This window comes from Neofelis nebulosa, chromosome 15 (assembly GCF_028018385.1).
Source record: "Neofelis nebulosa isolate mNeoNeb1 chromosome 15, mNeoNeb1.pri, whole genome shotgun sequence".
Taxonomy (NCBI): domain Eukaryota; kingdom Metazoa; phylum Chordata; class Mammalia; order Carnivora; family Felidae; genus Neofelis; species Neofelis nebulosa.
Window position 1 is genome coordinate 49,986,738 of NC_080796.1, and position 21,429 is coordinate 50,008,166.

Below are 21,429 nucleotides of genomic sequence, written 5' to 3' on the forward strand. Positions count from 1 at the left end.
TACATGTGTACACGTACTTGTTTGAATGCCCATTCAAAAAATTTTTTTCCTTTAAATGTTTGTTTTTGAGAGGGAGACAGAGCGTGAGTGGGGGAGGGGCAGAGAGAGAGGGAGACACAGAATCCGAAGCAGGCTCCAGGCTCTGAGATGTCAGCACAGAGCCCGATGCGGGGCCCGAACCCATGAACTGTGAGAATGACTTGAGCCAAAGTCGGACACTTAACCGACTGAGCCACCCAGGTGCCTGAATACCCGTTTTTAATTCCCTTGGCTATATACCCAGGAGTGGAATTGCGAGATCATGTGCAAATCTACGGCAAATCCCCCAAACTAAGGGACCCCCCAAACTGTTTTCCGCAGGGACTTCCCCTTTACATTCCCACCAGCACGGTATGAATACCTGTGGTAGTTTTTCTACATCCTTGCCAACACTTGTTATTTTCCTTTTATAATTTTTTTAAAATGTTTTTATTTTATTTCTGAGACAGAGAGACAGAGCAGGAGTGGAGGAGGGGCAGAGAGGAAGACACAGAATCGGAAGCAGGCTGCAGGCTCCAGGCTCCGAGCTGTCAGCATAGAGCCCGACGCGGGGCCCGAACTCACGAGCTGTGAGATCGTGACCTGAGCCGAAGTCAGACGCTTAACCGACTGAGCCACCCAGGCACCCCCTGTTATTTTCCTTTTAAAAATTATAGCCACACTAGTGAATATGAAGTGTCACTTAATTTTGTTTTTGGGCACCTGCTGTATGCCCTGAGACTGTACCGATTCTTGCCTTCACTTACTGTTTCATTTCATTCTCCTGACAACCCTTTGGGGGTAGGTCGGATCCCCTCCCGTTTCCGGGTGAGAAAATAGAGTAAAGTTAATGACATACCCAAGGGCACGTGGCCAGTGAGGGACAGAGCTAGGGTTCTAAATTGGTGTCTGACTCCAAATTTGGTGCTCTTTCCATTGCCTTGCGTGGGCTCTCTGTCCTGTCTCCGTGCTGTTTTTTTTTTTTTTTTTTTTTTAATAGAAGTATAATTAACACACAGTGTTATGTTAGTTTCAGGTGTACAGGGTAATGACTCAACAATTCTATGCATGATACAGTGCTCATCATAAGTGTACTCTTTTTTTAAAGTTTATTTGTTTATTTTTAGAGAGGGAGAGAAAATGTATGCGAGGAGGGGAGGGGCAGAGGGAGAGAGAGAATCCCAAGCAGGCTCCGCGCTGTCAGCACATGGGGCTCGATCCCATGAACTGTGAGATCTTGACCTGAGCCGAAATCCAGAGTCGGGCTCTTACCTGACCGAGCCACCCAGGTGCCCCACGATAAGTGTCCCCTTAGTCCCCTTCACCTGTTCCACCCCTCCCCCACCTCCCCTCTGACAACCACCAGCTTGTTCTTTGTATTTAGGAGTCTGTGTTTTTTGTCTCTTTTTTGCTTTGTTTGCTCTGTTTCTTAAATTTCACGTATGAGTGAAATCATGCGGTGTTTACCTTTCTCTGACTTGTTTCACTTGGCTTTACACTCTCTAGTTCCATCCCCGTAGTTCCAAATGGCAAGGTTTCACTCTATTTTATGGCTGAGTATTATTCCCCTACGCACGTACTCTGCCTCTTCTGTATCCATTCGTCTATGGACGGACATTGGGCCAGCTTCCACATCTTGGCTATCGTAAACAATGCCACAGGCTCATTGCTTTTCCTTGTGGTTTTTTTTTGTTTGTTATTTTGTGTGTGTGCTTTTTTTTTTTTTTTTTCCCAGATCTCTTTCCCCTCTTCTGCTTTTTCCATCCTTCATGGTTTTGTCATCTTATGCTTGAATTCTCCTTCCTTTGTTAAAGTATTCTCCTTCTTGGTGCCTCTGCCTGCTGCCTGCCACCTCCTTGGCTTTCTTTCCTTTAGCCACTCTGTCGTGGTTCAGTCCTGAAGGGCCACTGGTGCTATGGGGAGAGGGGGGGTGTCCTGGGGTGGGAGGCATGAAGAACCCCCTGCCTTCCTCCGTGGGGGAGGAGGACAGGGTGGGGGTGTTCTGTGACTGGAGGCACCCAGCGGGGTCCAGGTGTGGCAGATGCCAGTGGAGGGGCAGCAAGGAGCTGGCGTCCTGCTGAGGGACCCCCGGGCTCGAGTCTGGGCCCCAGGGCAGGAAAGAGGGGCAGGTGAGGGGGCCAGGAGCCCAGCCCCAGGCCACTCCAGCCCACCGTTAGGCCCCAGCTTGTTTTCCCAGGAATGTCTGTTCTCTCGTTCCCGGGGATTTCGCAGCCAGCTTCCACTCGGCTTTTCCATCTGTAAGCTAGACAGACTCTAAATCAAGGGAGGAGAGACACTAAGCTGCAGGAGTAAAGCCAACGTAGGGGGAGAGTTGCTATTTTACAGTCCCTCGGAGTCCCAAAGCACTTCTACTTTTCACGGCATCCCTGTCTCATTAGCTGCTCGCATCCCCCTCCTGGTCCTTGCGGCAGGTTCTCATTATAGAGACAGCCGAGCACCGCCGAGGGCCGAGCATCAAGCCATGTTTCAGACCCAAAACTCACCTTCTGGACGTTTTTTCTCCCCCAAAGAGGGAGAAAGAGAATTGAGCCTCTTTGGAAGCACAGCAGCCTTAGAGGAAGACCAGATTGCTTAATCTTAAAAATGGTGTTCCTAGAGAATTTAATTTTTTGTAGTTCAATATTTATGCTATAGTATCAATATTGAGTGCACTGGTAGGGGGATAATCTCTTTTTTTTTATGAATGAATTTTCAATCTTGGACCCTAGGTCTACACTGCTTGTTTTGTTTTGTTTTAATGTTTGTTTACTTTTGAGAGAGACCGAGAGACAGAGCGTGAGCTGGGGATGGTCAGAGAAAGAGGGAGACACAAAATCCGAAGCAGACTCCGGGCTCCGAGCTGTCAGCACAGACCCGACGTGGGGCTCGAACTCCCAAACTGTGAGATCATGACCCGACCAAAGTCGGAGGCTTAACTGTCTGCGCCACCCAGGTGCCCCTGGTTGGTGTAATTTCTTAATTAAACTGCATTCCCCTGCCCCCCTGGATTGTGCTGCCTGGATCCAGACAGCATTTATGAGTGCCTTCTGTATGCCCCACACTGGGCTAAGTGCTTGCTAGGCATCATCTTGTGTAACCCTCACAGAGACCTGAGAGTAGATAGCATTATCCCCCTTCTCAGGTGGGGATACTGAGGGTCAGGGAGAGACAGGTTTCATCACTGCAGGACATAGCACAGGAGGAAGGGGTTTAACTGCAGGACGGGGTTTTAAGTCGCACTGGCGTGACAGACCTTGGGACAGATCATTTAAGGGAGGCTGTGGAATTGGCTCTTCTGGTACGCGAGTTCAGAAATTCAGAGGTGCAGGGTTCTGAAGACATGTGCCCCTGGAGGGAGGGCCAGGGGACACAAAGGGAGACCCAAAGCCAATGTAAGGGGCAAATCCTAACTTTAGGAGAGATTGGAGAAGGGATCGGCATTGTCCCCAGCATCCCCAGCAGAACTGTGACCTGGAAAGGTCCCAGAGGAAGCCCACAGAGGAGCCACCCGCCCCCGTCCCCTCCCCGGCTCCTGATTTTGGCAGGACTGTTGTTTTCACTAGTGTTTTCCAATAACTTTGCACCTTGGCAGAAACCGGGTCCAGTGACTTCTGCCTGTAATTGGCACAGGCTGCTTCCAGTTCTGGTGTGGGTAAGCGGGCCACTTGCTTTGCGCTTATAACCCCTTCCCCCACCTGTACCTCATCCCGCCCCACACACATGAAGAGCGAAGGATCTGACCCGGCCGTCCTGGGGTGTGCTGTGTGTAAAAATACATGGGGTTGAGCCATTTCCTGCTGCTTCCGTTCTTGCATGGCGATAAGACACAGGGGACTCAGCTGTGGACAGAGAGGTCCTCCAGCAGCTGGGGTTGGGGGGGGGGGGGGCGGCCCTGGGAGAGCAGGACTCCAGGCCCGCCTGCTTTCTTCTGACCCCGCGGTTTCTCATCTTTCCTATCTCCTGGGACCTTTCCTTCCTTTCACCCCGACCCCCCAACCTTTCTCGGCTTCTCTTCTCCTTTGTGCCACCCTCATGCGCTTGGGAAGCCTGCCTGCTGCTTGGAAAGGGACCGTCTGCTCCGTCCTGCACATTTGCCCCCTCCTGAGCTAGGCCCTGGTACCTTCAGGCCCCCAGACTGGTCTCTGCTGCCCTTGGCCCCCAGGGGTTGCTCCTGGGACTTGAGTCCTCAGGACCTGGCCAGCACGGTGGGTGGGGCTGTGCTCCTCTCCCGCATCTGAGAGAGCGTCTGGGAGAGCGGGCAGGGCCGGGTGCTCCTGCCGTCATGAAGCGGAAGAGGTTGCTGACGACTCAGGAGAGCTGGAAGGTGATGGAGGGGCTGGAAGGGGTATCCACAGAGGCAGGAGACCTGCTGAACTGCATTAGGAAAGCCGGGGTGGGACGGGTGGGGAGGCTTCCTGTGCCTACGTAGGGCCAAAGTGTAGGCTTTGGCCAGCTCTGGGAGAGAGGCCTGTTTGAGGCAGGAGCCTTTGGGGGAGGTGGAGTCCAGAGGGACAGCTTGTCTTGTCTCTGAGAAGTCAGTCCTGTGACTCTCCTCAGGCGTGCTTGGTCCATGTGATGGAGCAAGAAGAGCTCTGGGCTGGAAGTTCTGTGTTTTCGTGGCTGTGTGTCCCTGAGCAACTTGCTTGAACTCTCTGGGCCAAAGGAGGGGCAGATCTGCCTAGACTGCATTTTAGGGATGTTATGAGGATTACGTGGATCGCAGCTGGGACAGCCCTTCAAAACTGGCCATGGGTAGGGGCACTTGGCTGGCTCGATCAGTGGAGGGTGTAACTCTTGATCTTGGAGCTGGGAGTTCGAGGCCCACGTTGGGTATAGACATTACTTAGAAAAAAAATCTTTTTTTAAAAAAATTTTTTTTCAACGTTTATTTATTTTTGAGAGACAGAGAGAGACAGAGCACGAGCAGGGGAGGGGCAGAGAGAAAGGGAGGCACAGAACCTGAAGCAGGCTCCAGGCTCCGAGCTGTCGGCACAGAGCCCGACGCGGGGCTCGAACTCACAAACCGTGAGATCATGACCCGAGCTGAAGTCGGACGCTTAACAGACTGAGCCACCCAGGCGCCCCAGAAGTAAAATCTTTTAACACAAAATGGCCACCATAAAGGAATACTGCTACGGTTGTGGTTATTTGGGGTCTTGCCCTGAAGCTTCCTATTCCTCCTGCATCCATCTCCCAGGCAGAGAAACCAAGGCCAGAGGTGTCCACAGACGTAGGAGAGTATCCTCCCACAGTGTCACGATTTACCGACGCTTGCTTTTCTTGCCTCCTTCCCCAGGTTGAGAAGGGAGACCTTGTGGCCCTGAGCCTCCCCGGCGGCCCCGGCCACGGTGACGCCGACGGTCCCGTCAGCCTGGACGTGCCAGACGGGGCCCCCGACCCCCAGCGGACCAAGGCTGCCATCGACCACCTGCACCAGAAGATCCTGAAGATCACCGAGCAGATCAAGATCGAGCAGGAGGCGCGGGACGACAACGTGGCCGAGTACCTGAAGCTGGCCAACAATGCAGACAAGCAGCAGGTGTCGCGCATCAAGCAGGTGTTCGAGAAGAAGAACCAGAAGTCGGCCCAGACCATCGCCCAGCTGCACAAGAAGCTGGAGCACTACCGCCGGCGCTTGAAGGAGATAGAGCAGAACGGGCCCTCGCGGCAGCCCAAGGACGTGCTGCGGGACATGCAGCAGGGCCTGAAGGACGTGGGCGCCAACGTGCGCGCGGGCATCAGTGGCTTCGGGGGCGGCGTGGTCGAGGGCGTCAAGGGCAGCCTCTCGGGCCTCTCGCAAGCCACCCACACCGCGGTGGTGTCCAAGCCCCGGGAGTTCGCCAGCCTCATCCGCAACAAGTTTGGCAGCGCCGACAACATCGCCCACCTGAAGGACCCTCTGGAGGACGGGCCCCCCGAGGAGGCGGCCCGGGCGCTGAGCGGCAGCGCCACCCTCGTGTCCAGCCCCAAGTACGGCAGCGATGACGAGTGCTCCAGTGCCAGCGCCAGCTCGGCCGGGGCGGGCAGCAACTCCGGGGCTGGGCCGGCGGGGGCGCTAGGGAGCCCCAAGTCGAACACGCTGTACGGGGCCCCCGGAAGCCTGGACGCTCTGCTGGAGGAGCTGCGGGAGATTAAGGAGGGACAGTCCCACCTGGAGGACTCGATGGAGGACCTCAAGTCTCAGTTGCAGAGGGACTACACCTACATGACCCAGTGTCTGCAGGAGGAGCGCTACAGGTAGGCGCCACCCCTCCCGCACCGCCGCCGCCCGGCCGGGCCTCGGCCGGAGCGGCCAGGCGCCGGCTTTCAGACTCCGGCTCCCGGAGGCAGGTGGAGGTGCACATAGAAGGGTCCGAGGCTGCCGGAAGGAGCCAGAAGAGGCCCCGGGAGGCCTTCCTCCAGACGAGTCAGAGCGGCTGGGAGATAGGGTTAGGGGGCCTGACCTGCCGATGGAGAGAAGGCTCTGCCTGTCTCAGGAGCTCTGAACATCCCTGCTTGATGGTTATGTGGTCCGTGTACAGAAGGGGGAAACTGAGGCAGGGACACAGCCAGCTACATGGCCTCTCCTCCGGAAGGACTAACGGCACTGACTCTCGAGCCAGGTTCCCTGGGTTCAAAGCCCAGCTCTGCTCTTTCCTGTTTACCTTGAACAAAGCACTTAGTGCTCCCCACAGCTGCTCTCCGGGTCTGTGCCGCGGCAATAACACGGATCCCTACTCCTAGGGTTCGTGAAGGTTCGACGAGTCCAAACCTCTAAAGTCAAACTGTGTAAACCTCTGGCACCATCAGGTTAAACATTTGGCAGAAGCTGGAGTCTCCAGCCCCTCCCCGCCCCGCCTGCTCTGCGCCCTCTTGCTCAGTGCCCCTCCTGTGTCATTTGGTTGTCACTTGCTCCCTGGGATTCTCGGCGAGCTTTTCCTTAATTAGCTCTTTTCCTTTTTCTTCATATATATGAAGAAGGGTTAGAAAATTGGGGGGGGGGTCCCTGCCTGAAAACTAACTACCCCTACATGAGAGTCACCTTTTGATACTTTGTGCCTGCAGAGCAGGGATCGTGTCGCTGTGTCGCTGTGTCCCTGGTGACCAGGAGAGCATCTCAGTCCAGGGCTTACAGGCTCGCGCCGAAGGCGTTTAATCCCTGAGTCCTCCGTTCATGAGCTGTGGGACCTTAGGCAGTTTCCTTAACCTCTCTCTGTCCCAGTCTCCTCATCTGTGAAATGGGATGATGCTAGTGCTTGTCTCGTGGGGTTGAGGGGGGAGAGGATCCTGGGAGATAACGTGGGTAAAGCCTGGGCACAATGCCTACTTGGAAGCAGCGCCGTATAAAGAGTAGCTTTCGTTGTCGTTGCTGCTGTTAAAATTGGAAGAGGACTGAACGCGTTGCGTGTTTTGAGGAACGAAATCGATCCTGGGGAGAGAAGGGAGGTCAGGGGGCCAGGACTGAAGTCACCCCTTCTCCCTCTGCCAGGTACGAGCGGCTGGAAGAACAGCTCAATGACCTGACCGAGCTTCACCAGAATGAAATGACCAACCTGAAGCAGGAGCTGGCCAGCATGGAGGAGAAGGTGGCCTACCAATCCTACGAAAGGGCTCGGGACATCCAGGTACGACCAGAGACTGGCCCTGGGGAGGCCCCAGACGTGCCCAGAGAGCTGTCGGCGGCCGGAGGGTGAGGGCTTTACCAAGTGGGGGGTGATGGGCACAGGCGGGTCCACTGGCGGCGCAGATGGGCGCGTGGCTGGAGAGGGCAGTGTGGGGCGGAGATAGGAGCCGGGCAGGCCCGAGGCTGGATTTGTGCGAGCCGACGGGCGAGGGCCGCCCGTGCCCCCAGCTCTGTGATGGCAGCCTTGCCAGTGAATAATCGGGATCTGCGGGCTCCAGGCTGCCTGGAGAGGAAGCTCCAGGGGACTGGGCCAGCTGTGTGTCCCCTCTCCACTCCCCGCACACACACGAGTCAACCACATCCGTCTCCTACCGTCTTCCCTGAAACGTCGTAAAGCACTGCCCCCAGCTGCAGCCGATCAGCCTGTACCCCCCCCCACCCCCCGCCCGGCCTTTGCAGGGGGCGCCCTGTGCACGGGCACCTTCTCTGAGGGGCGGGTAGGGTTCAGCCCACCCTGAGCTCCCACGCGCCCTTCCCCCCCGCAGGAGGCCGTGGAGTCCTGCCTGACCCGCGTCACCAAGCTGGAGTTGCAGCAGCAGCAGCAGCAGGTCGTGCAGCTGGAGGGCGTGGAGAACGCCAACGCGCGGGCTCTGCTGGGCAAGTTCATCAACGTGATCCTGGCGCTCATGGCCGTGCTGCTGGTGTTCGTGTCCACCATCGCCAGCTTCATCACGCCCCTCATGAAGACACGCCTGCGCATCACCAGCACCGCCCTCCTGGTCCTCGTCCTCTTCCTCCTCTGGAAGCACTGGGACTCCCTCACCTACCTCCTGGAGCACGTGCTGCTGCCCAGCTGAGCGGCCAGCCCACCCCTGCCCCGTGCTCCCCCCGGCCCCGAGATGGCCACGCTTCTCCAGGAGGGACCCGGGGACCCCCGAGTCCCTTGAACTTGTTCGTGTGTCTGGTTTGGCCTCTTGCCCAAACTGTCCATTCCAGCAGCTCCTGCCCCCTTCTCTGTTCTTGCTTCTGTCTGACGCCTTCTCCCTGTTGGCCTGAAGGGAGCCTCAAGCGCAGCCCTGGCCGGGCACAGCGAGGACATCCGGGGCCAAATGGAGCAGAGGAGGACACCGGGATGGACCGTTCTGATTATTTACAGTCACACAAGGACTTCTCCCAGCGGACTCAGGATGCAGCAAGTCAGGAGGGTCAAGAAGAGGAGCAGGAGAGGGCCACGCCCCATCCTTCCAGGGAAGAGCCCAACCTGGAGGCATCCACAGTTCCTTCCTGCGGAGACGGTCAGGGTGAAGGCCAGACGGCAAGCCGGGGGTGGGGCTCTGCTGGCCTCAGAGAATGCCAGGGAGAGAAGGCAGGTCCCCCCAGCCTCTGGGCACCTGCTGGGCCAGAGGGCAGGCTCGGTCCACCCCTGGTTCCTCCAGAGCTGGTTTGAGGCTCACTTCTGGGCTGGGCCCTTCCCGGGATATGAAGGACGCAGGCTCTGGAGGCCAGGTGGAGTACAGCTTTTGGACTTGTGTTTTCCCTGTTGTTCTTTCTGCCTGTCACTGGATCTGCTCTTTTCAGGGAAACAGGCCCCAGGGGCCCCCCGAGCCTCAGCCTAAGCCCTTAGGCCTCTGGGAGCATGTTGGGTTCTATTTATTTATTTATTTGTTTGTTCCTTTGTACCTTGTCCCCCCTGAGCTCCAGGGAGAGGGAGAGGCCCTGCCCCTGTCCTCTCTCGGAAGCCAGGGCCTTCTTCTTGGCTGTTGGGCACTTCCGTACCATTTCGCCTCTGGATAATCCTGGCTAGGGGAATGGGGGCGAAGCCACCCAGCCCCACTCTCCCAAAGCACCCCTCAGCCAGGACGGGAGGAGCATAGCCTCTCTTTTATACATCTGTTTATTTTGTATGTGTGTATTTGTGTGGAGGAGGTTGTTTGTTGCTTTATTTTTTTAAGGCTCTGGAGTGTTGTGTATGGTTTCTCTTCACATCCCAGCCTTCCCACGGGCACTTCCAAGAAAAGAGGGCATTTCTCGCAAAACAAAAGAGAAATCCCTTAGAGCGGAGGAGGGTAGTGCCTGTCAGCTGTGGTGGACCTTCCTGAAAAATAAATATCCTCTAAATTTTCAAAGCATCCTGTCTAGTGTTAGTTGATGAGGCCATCCCCGTGGAAACCACCGGGTCTCTCCCCACACCCAGGCATGCTGGGTAACACTCTGGGCCTCCCCTGTTGGCCTGAGCCCTTCTTCCTTCAGGATCCATCCCTGAACAAGCCATCGTGCACCCTTCCCATCCTACTTTGCGCAGCCAAAGCTCTGGCCTCCGTGATAGGGAAGTGAGGTGATACCACCCCCTCTGGCTGGCCAGAGCACTTTCTAGGGGGGAGGGGATTGGGAGATTGCTTTCTAGGGCTTGAAGAAGACAAACAGCCCCAAACCCAGACAGCAGCGGCCAGGCCTGGTGTGGCCACGAGAGGGCAGCAGAGTCCTTACTCACCCTTTTCTCGGGGTTCAGTTCCAAAGAGAGGCATCTGCTGGACTTACCGGGGCCTGATCATGCTGTGCAGCCAGACCACAGATCACCTGCTCACCAGAAGCCTTGAGCGTGGAGGCCAGGCCCTCGGCCTCTGCCCCTGTGGCTGCAGCTCCCAACCCTGGCAGTTAAGGGCACTCACAGAAGGCACTGGATTCCCAGCAGGAACCCTGTAAGACCTTGGGGAGGGGGGGGGGTGGTGAGTACCACCTGAATCTTCCTAGTGAGAGGAGGAGGCTGGGTGCAGGGGGTGTGTGGGAAAGGCACCCACCCCAGGGTCCTGGCCCGTAGTTAGAGCACCTGTGGCCAATTCCCGTAGCCTCTCTGGCCTCGGTTTCCACATCTGTAACGGGGGATGGACGCAGTAGCTGCTGATTTCAAAGGGCTCTGACATTCTGTGGTTCTGCGGGTCTGAGAAGTCACAAGTTGCGGTTGTGCCTGTGGCCTTGGGCTCGAGGGGGCTCTAGGAGTCAGGGAGCACTCCCTAAGGGGATCAGAGAGAGGACCATGGTGGCCTCAAGGAGAGCAGGCTTTAGTTTCATCTTCACCCTCTGTGACCTTATGGGGCCCTCCAACACTTTAGCACTCTGGGCCCTGCACCCCACCCGCACACACACACACACACACACACACACACACACACACCTCCCGTGGGGGCCACATTCCTGGGCCCCAGGTGTGAGTGTGGGGGGGTGGCTGCTCCAGGCTGCAGACATTTCCCACATTCCTCCCCAAGGTCAGGTGCCTTCCCTGCATTGGCTCTCAAATGTCGCTGCCAGCCCCAGTCCCCACTGAAAGGGAGGAGGGAAGAGGGAGGGAGGGCAGGGGATCATTCTCTGCTGATACTGAAGCAGCCAGTCCAAGAAGAGGGGGCAGATCGGCCCGGCCAGAGGCATCTGCAGAAAGGATGGAACTACACCGGCCTCCTATTGACAGGGAGGTGGCTAGTAAAGCCCTGCCTTGTCCCGGCTGGGAGTTGGGTTTTGTTCCTCTGATGGTCACCGACACTTCCTTGTTTGTGTCTAGCCTCTCTTCCCTCTGTAAAAAGGGAGGGAATCGCTCCCACCGTGGACCTGCCTCCTTCTCCCACCAGGGTTCACAGGGCCGCCCACCCTGCAGGGGACTGGCCTCCTTCAGACAGCAGGGCCTGTCGGGCTGAGGGGGACAGTGCTGGGGAGCAGGCTCCTTCCTGGAGGATCTGGCCTGCAGGCCCCAGCCCCGCATCTCGGCCTGGAGTTGGTGCTTTCGCCCTCCAGCTGCACCTGCCAGGCTGGCCCGGAGCTAGCGTGTTCGCAGTGCCCGCGCGCAGCTGGCTTTCCGGGCCAGCCCGTGGAAAGGGCGCCCCTGGAGCAGGTGCAGGCCTGGCAAACACAGAGCCCTCCGACAGCAAGATGGCGGCACCACCGGCAGAGGGAGGTGACTTAACCCTCGCTGCTCCAGTTTTCTTGGGCTGATTCTGAGGTGGGAAGGGAGGGGGGAGAAGGGGACAACTGGGGTCACAGAGCGGGAGAATATGAAACTGTAGCTGGGGCACCTGGAAGGTCCTCGCGGCAGGCTTCGTTTCCCCATCAGTGGCCAGGCCATTAAGTGCGGTCCAGATCCCGATATTAAGAGCCTGACAACCTGGGTTCAAATCCCAGCACCGCCGCTCACCTCAGACAAGCCTCCGGCTGCCCTCGGAGCACCTCGTGCACGTAGGAGTGCAAGTGACCTCTGGCTCACGGGTCTGGGGTGTGAGAGAGAAGGCATTCTGCACATCCAAGACTTTGGTACAGTACCTGGAAGGTGACCGGAGACTAACTCAGGGCAGTTGTGATTACTCTTCATCCCGGACCCCGAGGGATGTTCGGGTGTGGAAGAAGCCGCTCGGGAAGTGTAAGGCAGAGCCTGCGGAAACTTTCCAGGCTGAGGGTGACTCGGGAGTCAGCCTCTGATCCCTGACAGCCCAAGAGAGGCCCTCACGGCTCCCCTTTCCCGGGAGCACAGAACCTTCTTCATTCCAGAGGCCTTTCACCTAAGTCTTACAGACAAAGCCGGCTCAGGCCCAAGGGGTCAGGCCCCAGCTTGAGGGAGAACAGGATGAGGCCTGCCTGCCCGGCCCAGGCCTGCTGCCACCATCCCGGGCCTATAAGTGTATGAGCACGCGGGGCCCTCCCTCCTCCGGCCCGTGGGCCAGGTATGGGCTCGGGAGTCAGCATCAGGAGGCCCAGGTTTGAGGCCTGTGAGGTCGTGGGCCCCAGTTTCCTTATCTGAAATGCGGTGGTGTTCGTGCTGCCCAAGTGGCAAGACTTTCACGAGGCTCAGAGGAGATGTTGGATGTGGGCGCCTGCCACAGGCCACCCCCAGGTCTCCCCAAGGGGAGATAACCTGCAAGGCTGCCACTGGACCATCTGGGGGCCACAGGGAGGGTTCTGACCTCCTTGTGGGCAGGGCTGGGCAGGGCTGGGCAGGGCTGGGCAGGGCTTGTAAAGGTGGCTGGCAGTGACCCCTCAGCCTGAAGGGCTGTAGCCAACCTCCAAATAAAAATGGAGAAAGCTCTCGGCCCCCACCCAGTGTGCTGGGATGGCATTTGGGGAGGGAGTGGAGGCTGGGACTTGCCCCAGCACATCCAGACCTGCAGGCAGGACCTGAGTCAGCCAGAAGGGCAGCCCAGGTAGGTGACGCAGTGCGGCCTCCCACACTCAGCTCCTCCGGGGAACGCTGTCCCTCCCCCGGCAGCCCATCCCTGCCTTTGACTCCCCCCTCCCCAGGCCAACTGTCCAGATGAGGTCTCCTGGGGCCCGCGGGTAATGGAGAGGCCACCTCCACCATGCCCCTGCCTCCGGGCAGCCATCTGCCAAATTAGCTGTTTCCAAAGGTTCCTGGAAGGGATTCCACAAACTGGTGCCTAGGCTTTGCTGTTCATCCACCTCCCAGCTAAAGGCTCCCATTGCCTTACTTTGGTTGTTCTTACGGCAATTCCGGATCACTGGAGACGAGCCCAAAGTTAATGCTTTGGACGGATCTGGGTCTCTCTGGCCGGTCTGGGGGCTCTGTTCTTTGGTCTCCCGTAGGAAGGCTGAGTTTGCTCGGTACCACCCTCTTGGGTCCCTAGCTCCATGTGAGAAAGCACCCACTTTACCTGGAATTGGGTCTTCTTGCCCATTTTCTGGCTGAGGTCAGCCCCAAGCACCCAGAGTCGGGGTGGAGGTAAGGAGGAGAGGGTTTCCCATGCAACTGGGCATCGCGTGAACTCACGCAAGAGATAAGTCACCAACACAGACCTGTTATGTGTCTCCGACTGGACCTTGGTCCTCATCTTCTCAGCCGGGGGGGGGGGGGGGGCGGGGGGGAGCAGGTCAGGCCGAGGATGGGTAGAGCTGACAGGTGCAACATGGCTGCTTAGGAGAAAGGGCCTGAGGACAGGTCCCATCCCTCTCCTTCTTTGGGTCTCAGAGCTCTCGTCATAGTTTAGCGGCCCGAGGCTCAGGTGTGTGGCCTCCAAACCAACCCCACTTAGGCTCTGCTAAATTCAAGAAGCACGGTTTAGAGTAGTAAGTAAAGACAGACACGGTCCATGCCCTGATGGAGCTCAGACTACTGGGGACGCACGTGCGCGCACACTCACGCACGGATGTGTACGCACGCATGCTCACATATGTGGACACACCCTCACACACCGTTGGGTGCACACCCTCACACACATGTGCACTCGCACTTGCACACACACACGTCTGAAACACAGCAGGCAGAGATAAACACTGCAGTGGGGGCCGGGGTTGGGAGGTCCAGGGAGGGAGAGCGTCAGTCTGATGGAGAGCTTCGGGAGGGTTCTCAGAGCACTGCAGTGTGGGTCAGAGGCAAGAAGGGCGAATCTCCTCCAGCACGGTGCTTTGGGCCAGGTCCTGGGCTTGCGGGTGGGACAGAAGACATCGCTCCATGGTGTAAAGGGATATGTGGCTCAGGCATCAGTCCTGCCCAGCCCACACCTCGGAGGGCGGGATACTGGGGAAGGGGCTTCTGAGTCCACTCACTTCACTGGGAAGGAGCAGGGATGAGGGCATCTTTCAGAGAGGAAAGGGACCCCTCACCCCTGAACTTCTGACGCGACGCGTGGGGGCTAACACTCAGCTGTGCTCTGTGACCCCAAGCAGGTCACGTAACCTCTCTGGGGCCTCAGTGACCCCACAGCCACACGAACGGAGAACTGAGGATGGAGAGGTCCATGTGGCTCCTGAGTTTCTGGGAAGATCCAGAAAGGTGTCTCTGCGTGAGCCTGACTCAAGGGCAGGCTCCCTGCTTGGCTCGGGTGAGTTCTGTGAGCAGGAACATGTGCTGACAGAGGGTCGGAGGGAGCAACGAGAGGTCTGGGACCCATGTTCTTTTCTTTCTTTCTTTCTTTCTTTCTTTCTTTCTTTCTTTCTTTCTTTCTTTCTTTCTTTCTTTCTTTCAAGTAGGCTCCACACCCAGCCTGGGGCTTGAACTCATGACCGTGAGATCAAAAGTGGCTTGTGTCTACCGACTGAGCCAGCCAGGCCCATGCTCTAACCACCACAGGGGTCCAGGGGTGGGGAGGTGGGGGAGGGATCCCAGGTGTCTGGAGGGCAGTGAGAGGAGCCAAGCTGGCTCCATGGGGCATTCTTCTTCCTGCAGGGGTGGGGCTACGGACGAAAGAGATACCAGGGTTCTCTTCTCTGCTTGGCAGCTGTACGATTAAAAAGGACGTGGCGGGGCGCCTGGGTGGCGCAGTCGGTTAAGCGTCCGACTTCAGCCAGGTCACCATCTCACGGTCCGTGAGTTCGAGCCCCGCGTCGGGCTCTGGGCTGACGGCTCGGAGCCTGGAGCCTGTTTCCGATTCTGTGTCTCCCTCTCTCTCTGCCCCTCCCCCGTTCATGCTCTGTCTCTCTCTGTCCCAAAAATAAATAAAAAACATTGAAAAAAAAATTTAAAAAAAAAAAAAAAAAAAAGGACGTGGCTTCCGTGCACAGCCATGGTCTATTCGGGTATGATTTGAGGGTGGGAGAAAGCCCCACCCTGGCCCAAAGTCATGGCCATTTGACTGAAATTGCCTTTTTCTGTCTAGGACCTTAACAGCTAGCAAATGCTTTTTGTGTGCACTGATTCATTTTATCTTCACCTCAACCCTAGAGTGTGGCAAACCCTAGAGATGAGCACACTGAGCCTCAGGATGAGGAGAACTTACTCATGGACACAGCTGGTGAATGGCAGACCCAGGACAGACCTGGGCTTGCCGAAGCCTGACACCCACCGTTGGGTGAAGCATTGCTTCTTCGTGTGCAAAAGTAGGCAGGTAACCTGAGGAAGAACAAAGCCTTGAGCCATTCACATCTTAGTATGAATTAGGTTATCCCCTCGGACACTTTCTTTACTCTGCCAGAAAAAGATAAATTTAGGGGTGGGGGCGGGGTGGGGGGAGTTGAGGGGGAAAAAAAAACCACTTTAAAAGAACTAGAAATGGAAGACAAAACTTAAACAAATTTCATTGCCTTTCTATGTTTTTCTATGCTTTCCCAAAGCCGGGTTATTTAAGCCCCAGAATGTGATGGAATGTTCAGCCTCAGAGGGGACAGGCTAGGGGGGGTCCAAAGGAACCATTCATTCCCCTGTTCATCAAACCCGTATGAATATCTGCTTCGTGCGACAGATGGAGAATGCCGGGGAGAGCCACGCAGACTTTTTCTCTTGGAGCATCTCGAAATCTATCCCAAAAGATTGACAAAAACAGACAAGTGACAATACAGCTTGGTGACTGCTGAAATGGAATTAGGGGCTAAGGAAGAGCAGGTAACGCGGAGAGGAGGTGGATTGGCAAAGCTCTCTTCACTCGATGACACATCCTTTGTCACATATTTTTCACCCAACCCAGAACCTCATAAGCCTTCCGGCCAGCAAGTCCTTCTGGCTGACTTACTTGAGTCCCTCTTGCCAGTGCACCCGGCCCTGCCCGTGATCCTAGCCCGTGACCTCAGCAGCTAGGTGAAGGGCCGTGGGCCTTTGTGGAATGTCCGGCCAATACTTCCATTATACAGATAAGGGGACTGAGGCCCAGAAACAGCAGGTGACGGCTCAAGGTCGCCACAGGGAGGCGGTGCTGAGCCTAGGCTCTCACCTGCAGGTGCCCACCCACCATGACACACACATCCGACCGCTCTGTACGCGGTCAAAGATGGAAAGTCGCAGAGGGGGCCCCTACTACCGCCTGAGTAGAGGAAGCTCTGAAGCCAGGCAGGAGAGAGAGGGTTGGGGAGAAATCTCCCCGCCCGCCCCAGGCGTGCTTGGGTGATGACAGAGCTTACTCCTCAGACCCAGCGTCGCCATTCGGTCTCATTGGACCCTCACAAGCCAGGGCTGCTTAGAACTCAATTTAAATTCGTCAAAATTCAACCAAATCAGAAATTCATTTCCTTGGCGGCCCATTTTAAGCACTGAGCGGTCACGTGTGGCTGGTGTCTGCCGTGTTGCACGGCCCAGATAGAGAACATTTCCATCGTGGCAGGAGTTTGTATTTGGACCGTGCAACTTGCGACTTGAGACATGTTACAGATGTCATTTCACGTCAAACTTTTTTTCTTAGAGGCGCCTGGGTGGCTCAGTCGGCTAAGTGTCTGACTTCGGCTCAGGGCACGATCTCGCGGTTCATGGCTTTGAGCCCCGCGTCGAGCTCTGCCCTGACAGTGCTTGGGATTCTCTCTCTCTCCCTCTCTCTCTGCCCCTCGCCCTCTCCCACTCTCCCTCTCAAAATAAATAAATAAACCTAAAAAAAATTTTGGTGGCTCAGTCGGATGAGCGTCCGACTTCGGCTCAGGTCATGATCTCAGGGTCTGTGGGTTCGAGCCCCAGCTCGGAGCCTGGAGCCTGCTTTGGATTCTGTGTCTCCCTCTCTGCCCCTCCCCTGCTTGCCGTCTCATTCTCTCTCTCTCTCTCTCTCTTTTTCTCTCTAAAAAATAAATAAAAACATTAATACATGTTTGTTGTAGAAAATTTAACAAGGAAACTCCAACCACAGGTGGTCCCTTCCACTATTAGCATTTGGCATATGGTCTCCCAGTCTTTTTTTTTTTTTTTTTTAACGCTTATTTATTGAGACAGAGCATGAACGAGGGAGGGTCAGAGAGAGAGGGAGACACAGAATCTGAAACAGGCTCCAGGCTCTGAGCTGTCAGCCCAGAGCCCGACGAGGGGCTCGAACTCACAGACCTCGAGATCATGACCTGAGCCGAAGTCGGACGCTCAACCAACTGAGCCACCCGGGCGCCCCTGGTCTCCCAGTCTTATGCTTCCTTTATAAGACACTTCAAATCATGCACGGTCATTGTAAACACTGCAAACAATAGAGGGGCGTAGAGAGTAAAAATATCCCTCAAGACCCTCTGTCTGGCAGAAAGCATGGTCAGCAGCTTGGCATGCATTTGTCCTCAGCCCCACCATCTCGTGGACACCAAGAGGCCACCGTGAGCACACAATCCCCAGCTCACTGTCTCTTGCCCTCATGTGCTTCGAGACTTCTAGTCCTTCCCCTTCCACTCACCCAAGGCCACAGGCAGAGGTGAGGGTCCTCAGGGTGGGTCCCTGGCCTCAGAGCAGCCCCCCTCAGCTGCCTCTGTTTTGGACCCTCCTGGCGCCTCAGCCGGAGAAGCCCCTCGTCCTCTATCTTCCCCCTCCCAGGAATGGGGCTCTGCTCCCTGCTCCCGGCAGGGTCCACTCCCCCACGACATTTCTCCCAGCCCTCCCTGGAGACAGCAGAGTGCGGCAGAGTGGTCGAGAGCGTGGCCCTGGGAGCAGCTGCGGGTCTACTGCCTGCCAGGATCCCCGGGCCCCTGCCGGGTGTGGCGAGGCACCCCCTTGGTTCTCATGTTGCTCGTCTGCGGGAGAGAACAGCGCCTCCCTCAAAGTGCTGCTCTGAGAGTTAATGAGACGAAAGATGTGGAACGTTTTGCATCGCGAGACAGATATTTCCTGTCGTCTCACCGCCCAGAAAACTGAGGCTCAGTGAGATCCAGGCATCTCTCAGGGTCCTGCTGGCGGGAGGGGGCAGGAACCGGGGTTCTGACCCATGTCTGTCTGGCTCCAAAGTCCTTGCTGCTGCCCCCGCGGGGAACTCCTTTCTTAGCCCTGCCCCTGCGCTCCAGAGCACCTTGACTTGGGTCCGGGGCCCACGGGGAAGCCAGGAGGCACGCCAACTCCTCACTGCCACATGTGTCTGCCTCCGTGGACCTCAGTTTCCCCATATGTATAACAACCCTGTCTGTCATCTGTGCTTCTGTGACCTCCAAAGCCAGGAGATGTCGGGGGCCCAGACTTGGGCTGGGAGACCAGCCCTGCTCCTCGGACCAGACCGGGCACTGGAGAGGGGCAGGGGTGGCCGCTGCGGACACCGACCCCGAGTTAGCCTGGCTCTCCCAGGCTCCCCTGGGGCCCTGAGGTAGGGTGGGGTGCTCGACAGGCCTGCTAGGTGAGAGCAGGTTTGGAAGGAGTTTAGGAAGGGTGCGGCAGGGAGGGAGCGCCTCTCCGGCTCAGGTGCGATCACCAGACAGGGACAAACCTGCCAGCTTCCTCTGCTGTGCCAGGCAGGGCAGGGCGGACTCTTCTACAGGCCGTGCCTCTGGCTCCGCTGCGTAACCACCCCGAGCCCTTAGCAAGGAGCTGGACATCCTCCTCCCAACATGCATCTGATGCCAGCTCAGCAGCCCTGCCTTCCTGGGGGAGGAGAGCCAGGGAGCCAAGCTCTGATTGCCCCCAGAGCTGTGAAGACAGGAGTAGGGAGCCTGTCCTCACAGGCCTAGCTGGCCAGAGGCTTTGTCTCCCCCAGCCACCCTCCCCCAGAGGGAACAGGAGCAGACAATGGCCATGGGTGACTCACCCATGAGCCATCTTCCCAGCCCCGCCCCTTGGCCCAGCCCTTGACAGCCCAGGTTGTCCTCCAAGGGGGCTGGAGACCAGCCTTCCTCAGTTGCCAGCTTCCTCTCTCCTTACCCAGCCTGCTCCGCGCAGCGCCCTACATCAGGGTCCTCGGATGGAAGGGTTTGACCACAGCAGAGTCCTTTGTCAAAGCCAGCAGAGGCCACGGGACCTGCTCTCTTCTGCTCTCCCGCCCCCTGCCTCCCCAGGGCATCACCCACTGTCCCTGAGTGTCTGAGTGGTCATTGTTATTTTTCCATCTCCTTCTGGGGTAGAGCTTACACTCTACCTGCAATTTATTCCCTTCCAGCAGGCCAAATATGTGGGGCGGTGAGGAATCCCAGTCCATCCGCTTCGTGAAAGACAGCTCACTATTAGAAAGCATTTCCTTTTGCTGAATTGCAATCTGCCCCCCTGTAGCATCCACTAGGCAGCACTTCAGGAATTTAATGTTCACTTCCAATCCCCATCTATTCTCTAATTCTTTGTTCTGAGCCAAATACCCTCAGTTTTCAGTTATTCCTCCTAAGATTCATTTTAAAACCTTTTGACGGTTTGGCCTGTGTCCTCTGGAAATATTTCCATTTATTTGAGTTCTTGGAACACGGTGTCTAGAATGGGGCATGGGGCTCTGGCCAAGGCCAGGTCAGCATAGAGAGGTACTGAAACGTCACTGCACAGACTGGCACAATGGAAATCTCAGGAGCTCTGTTGTCTGGCTGGCCTGCATTGAACTTGGAGTCCTCGTTGGCACTTTTTGGAAACATACGGCTGTTTAGCCACGTTCGTGTTGGATGAGTGCGCATAGGTCACCCTGACCTGCATGACTGCTGCCTCCAAGAGTGTGACGGCCTCTCTGTCTGCCTGGTTGTGAGGGGGTTCCCTGGCAGATAACCCCCAAGGCTCAGGCAGTGGCTCTTAACAGGTTTTTACTCAGGGACCCCCTTGAGGGCCTGATGGAAAACTGCTTTCTCTACCCGGAAAAATGTACCTACTCCTAAATTCTGCAAATCGTCACCAGGTCTTTCTACAGACCATTGCCGGACTCCAGGTCAGGGATCTCCGTCTGGAAGCTGATGTCTGAAAAACAAACTCTGAGTTTCCCTGTACAGACTGTGGGGCCTAGGGCACATTCCAAGAGCTGTGCCTGACAGCTCACAGAGCAGGTTCCCATCCTTTGCCTGAGACAAACCCAGAGTAAGGATTATGACCGAACAAATAGGAGGTCGAGGCCCACAGAGATCCAGTGACTTGCTCAAGGTCACACAGCCAGTCTGGGCAGAGCCGTACTGGACTTTCCTACCAACATGGCGTCTCAGAGAAACCCAGCGAAGTCTGCCCGCCAGTGAGGAAGACAACAGAGAAACAGCCACACTTGGCTACTGGGGAGACGGGTCCTGAACGTGGCCAGCGGGCTCCTGCTACTGCTCTGCAGAGGCACACCTCGTCCCAGCCTCTGTGAGGAGCTGTGATTCTAGAAGGCCTCCCTCCTGGCAAAGGCAGAGAAGGGTCAGGCCGCCAGGCTGTGACTTGTAGGAGGGGAGGGACAAGGGCAGAAACCAGGCCTGGAACCTAAACCTTAGGAACCCAAGGGGCAGAGAAAGAGGCCCTGGCCCCCTCCTCTCCCTCCAGGTGAATGCAGACACCCCACTTGGCAGGGAGCACACACCCCAGAGAATAAAATGTGCCGGGGGTGGGGGGGCTAAGTGGGGCTCAGGCTAGAGTGCATCTGAGTGCATGAGGTTTACATACAGACACCAGACTTGACTATTTGACGTCAGTGTTAAATTGCCAAGAAATTCTTGCCTCCTAAAACCCCCTTACATGACCCAGACAACTCCTCAGCCTGCAAGGCCCAGCTCACACCCTTCAAGAAGCTTCCCCGAGTGGCCCTTGGCAGAGGGCCTTGCTCCCTCTACCCGGCCCTGTATTTAGAACCACTCAGGCACTGCCTGGTCACTATCTGATGCCCTTAAGGACCGTGCTCCTAGCAGGTGGGAGCACTGGAATCAATATTTCACCTTGGCCCCCGGCAGTAGGGGCTCAGTCCATGTTGGTTCAATAAGCTCTAGATACCAGAAACGAAAAGTATCTTCTGCCTCCATTCTGAGATTTCAAGCTGGGTCCCAAACCCCCAAGGTCAAAGAAGGCCAGCCCCACTCCCCCACGCACTTCCCTCTTAATGAGAAGCCAATGATAGTCTTTTCAAACCCTCTGAAAAAGCATCTAACTGCTTTTCCTAGGCTGTGATGGGTGAGGGAGAAGGCTCCAGGGAGAATGTCATTTTTATGTTCTGTCCCAAACCGAGTTATTTCTCTTTGCTCCAAACAAACAATTGGCAAAGCTGCCTGGGCCGAGAAGGGGTCTGGAGCCTGCACTATTG

General features: G+C 56.6%; 1 protein-coding gene across 8 annotated transcripts in view; it reads left to right on the forward strand.

Moving 5' to 3' along the window:
• Nucleotides 1-9,750, forward strand: part of TMCC2 (transmembrane and coiled-coil domain family 2) — a 40,418-nt gene extending 30,668 nt beyond the window's left edge. For 6 of the 8 annotated variants that reach the window (XM_058700103.1, XM_058700104.1, XM_058700105.1 and 3 more), the window contains 3 exons: nucleotides 5,315-6,255; nucleotides 7,487-7,622; nucleotides 8,167-9,750. In XM_058700103.1, coding sequence (XP_058556086.1) covers nucleotides 5,315-6,255; nucleotides 7,487-7,622; nucleotides 8,167-8,478 — 1,389 coding nt within the window. In that variant the 3' untranslated portion in view covers nucleotides 8,479-9,750. Of the gene's footprint in view, nucleotides 1-2,802; nucleotides 4,343-4,496; nucleotides 4,771-5,314; nucleotides 6,256-7,486; nucleotides 7,623-8,166 lie in introns of those variants that run through there. The other 2 variants (XM_058700109.1, XM_058700108.1) reach the window with 2 other exon arrangements.
• The last annotated feature ends 11,679 nt before the right edge of the window (nucleotides 9,751-21,429 follow it).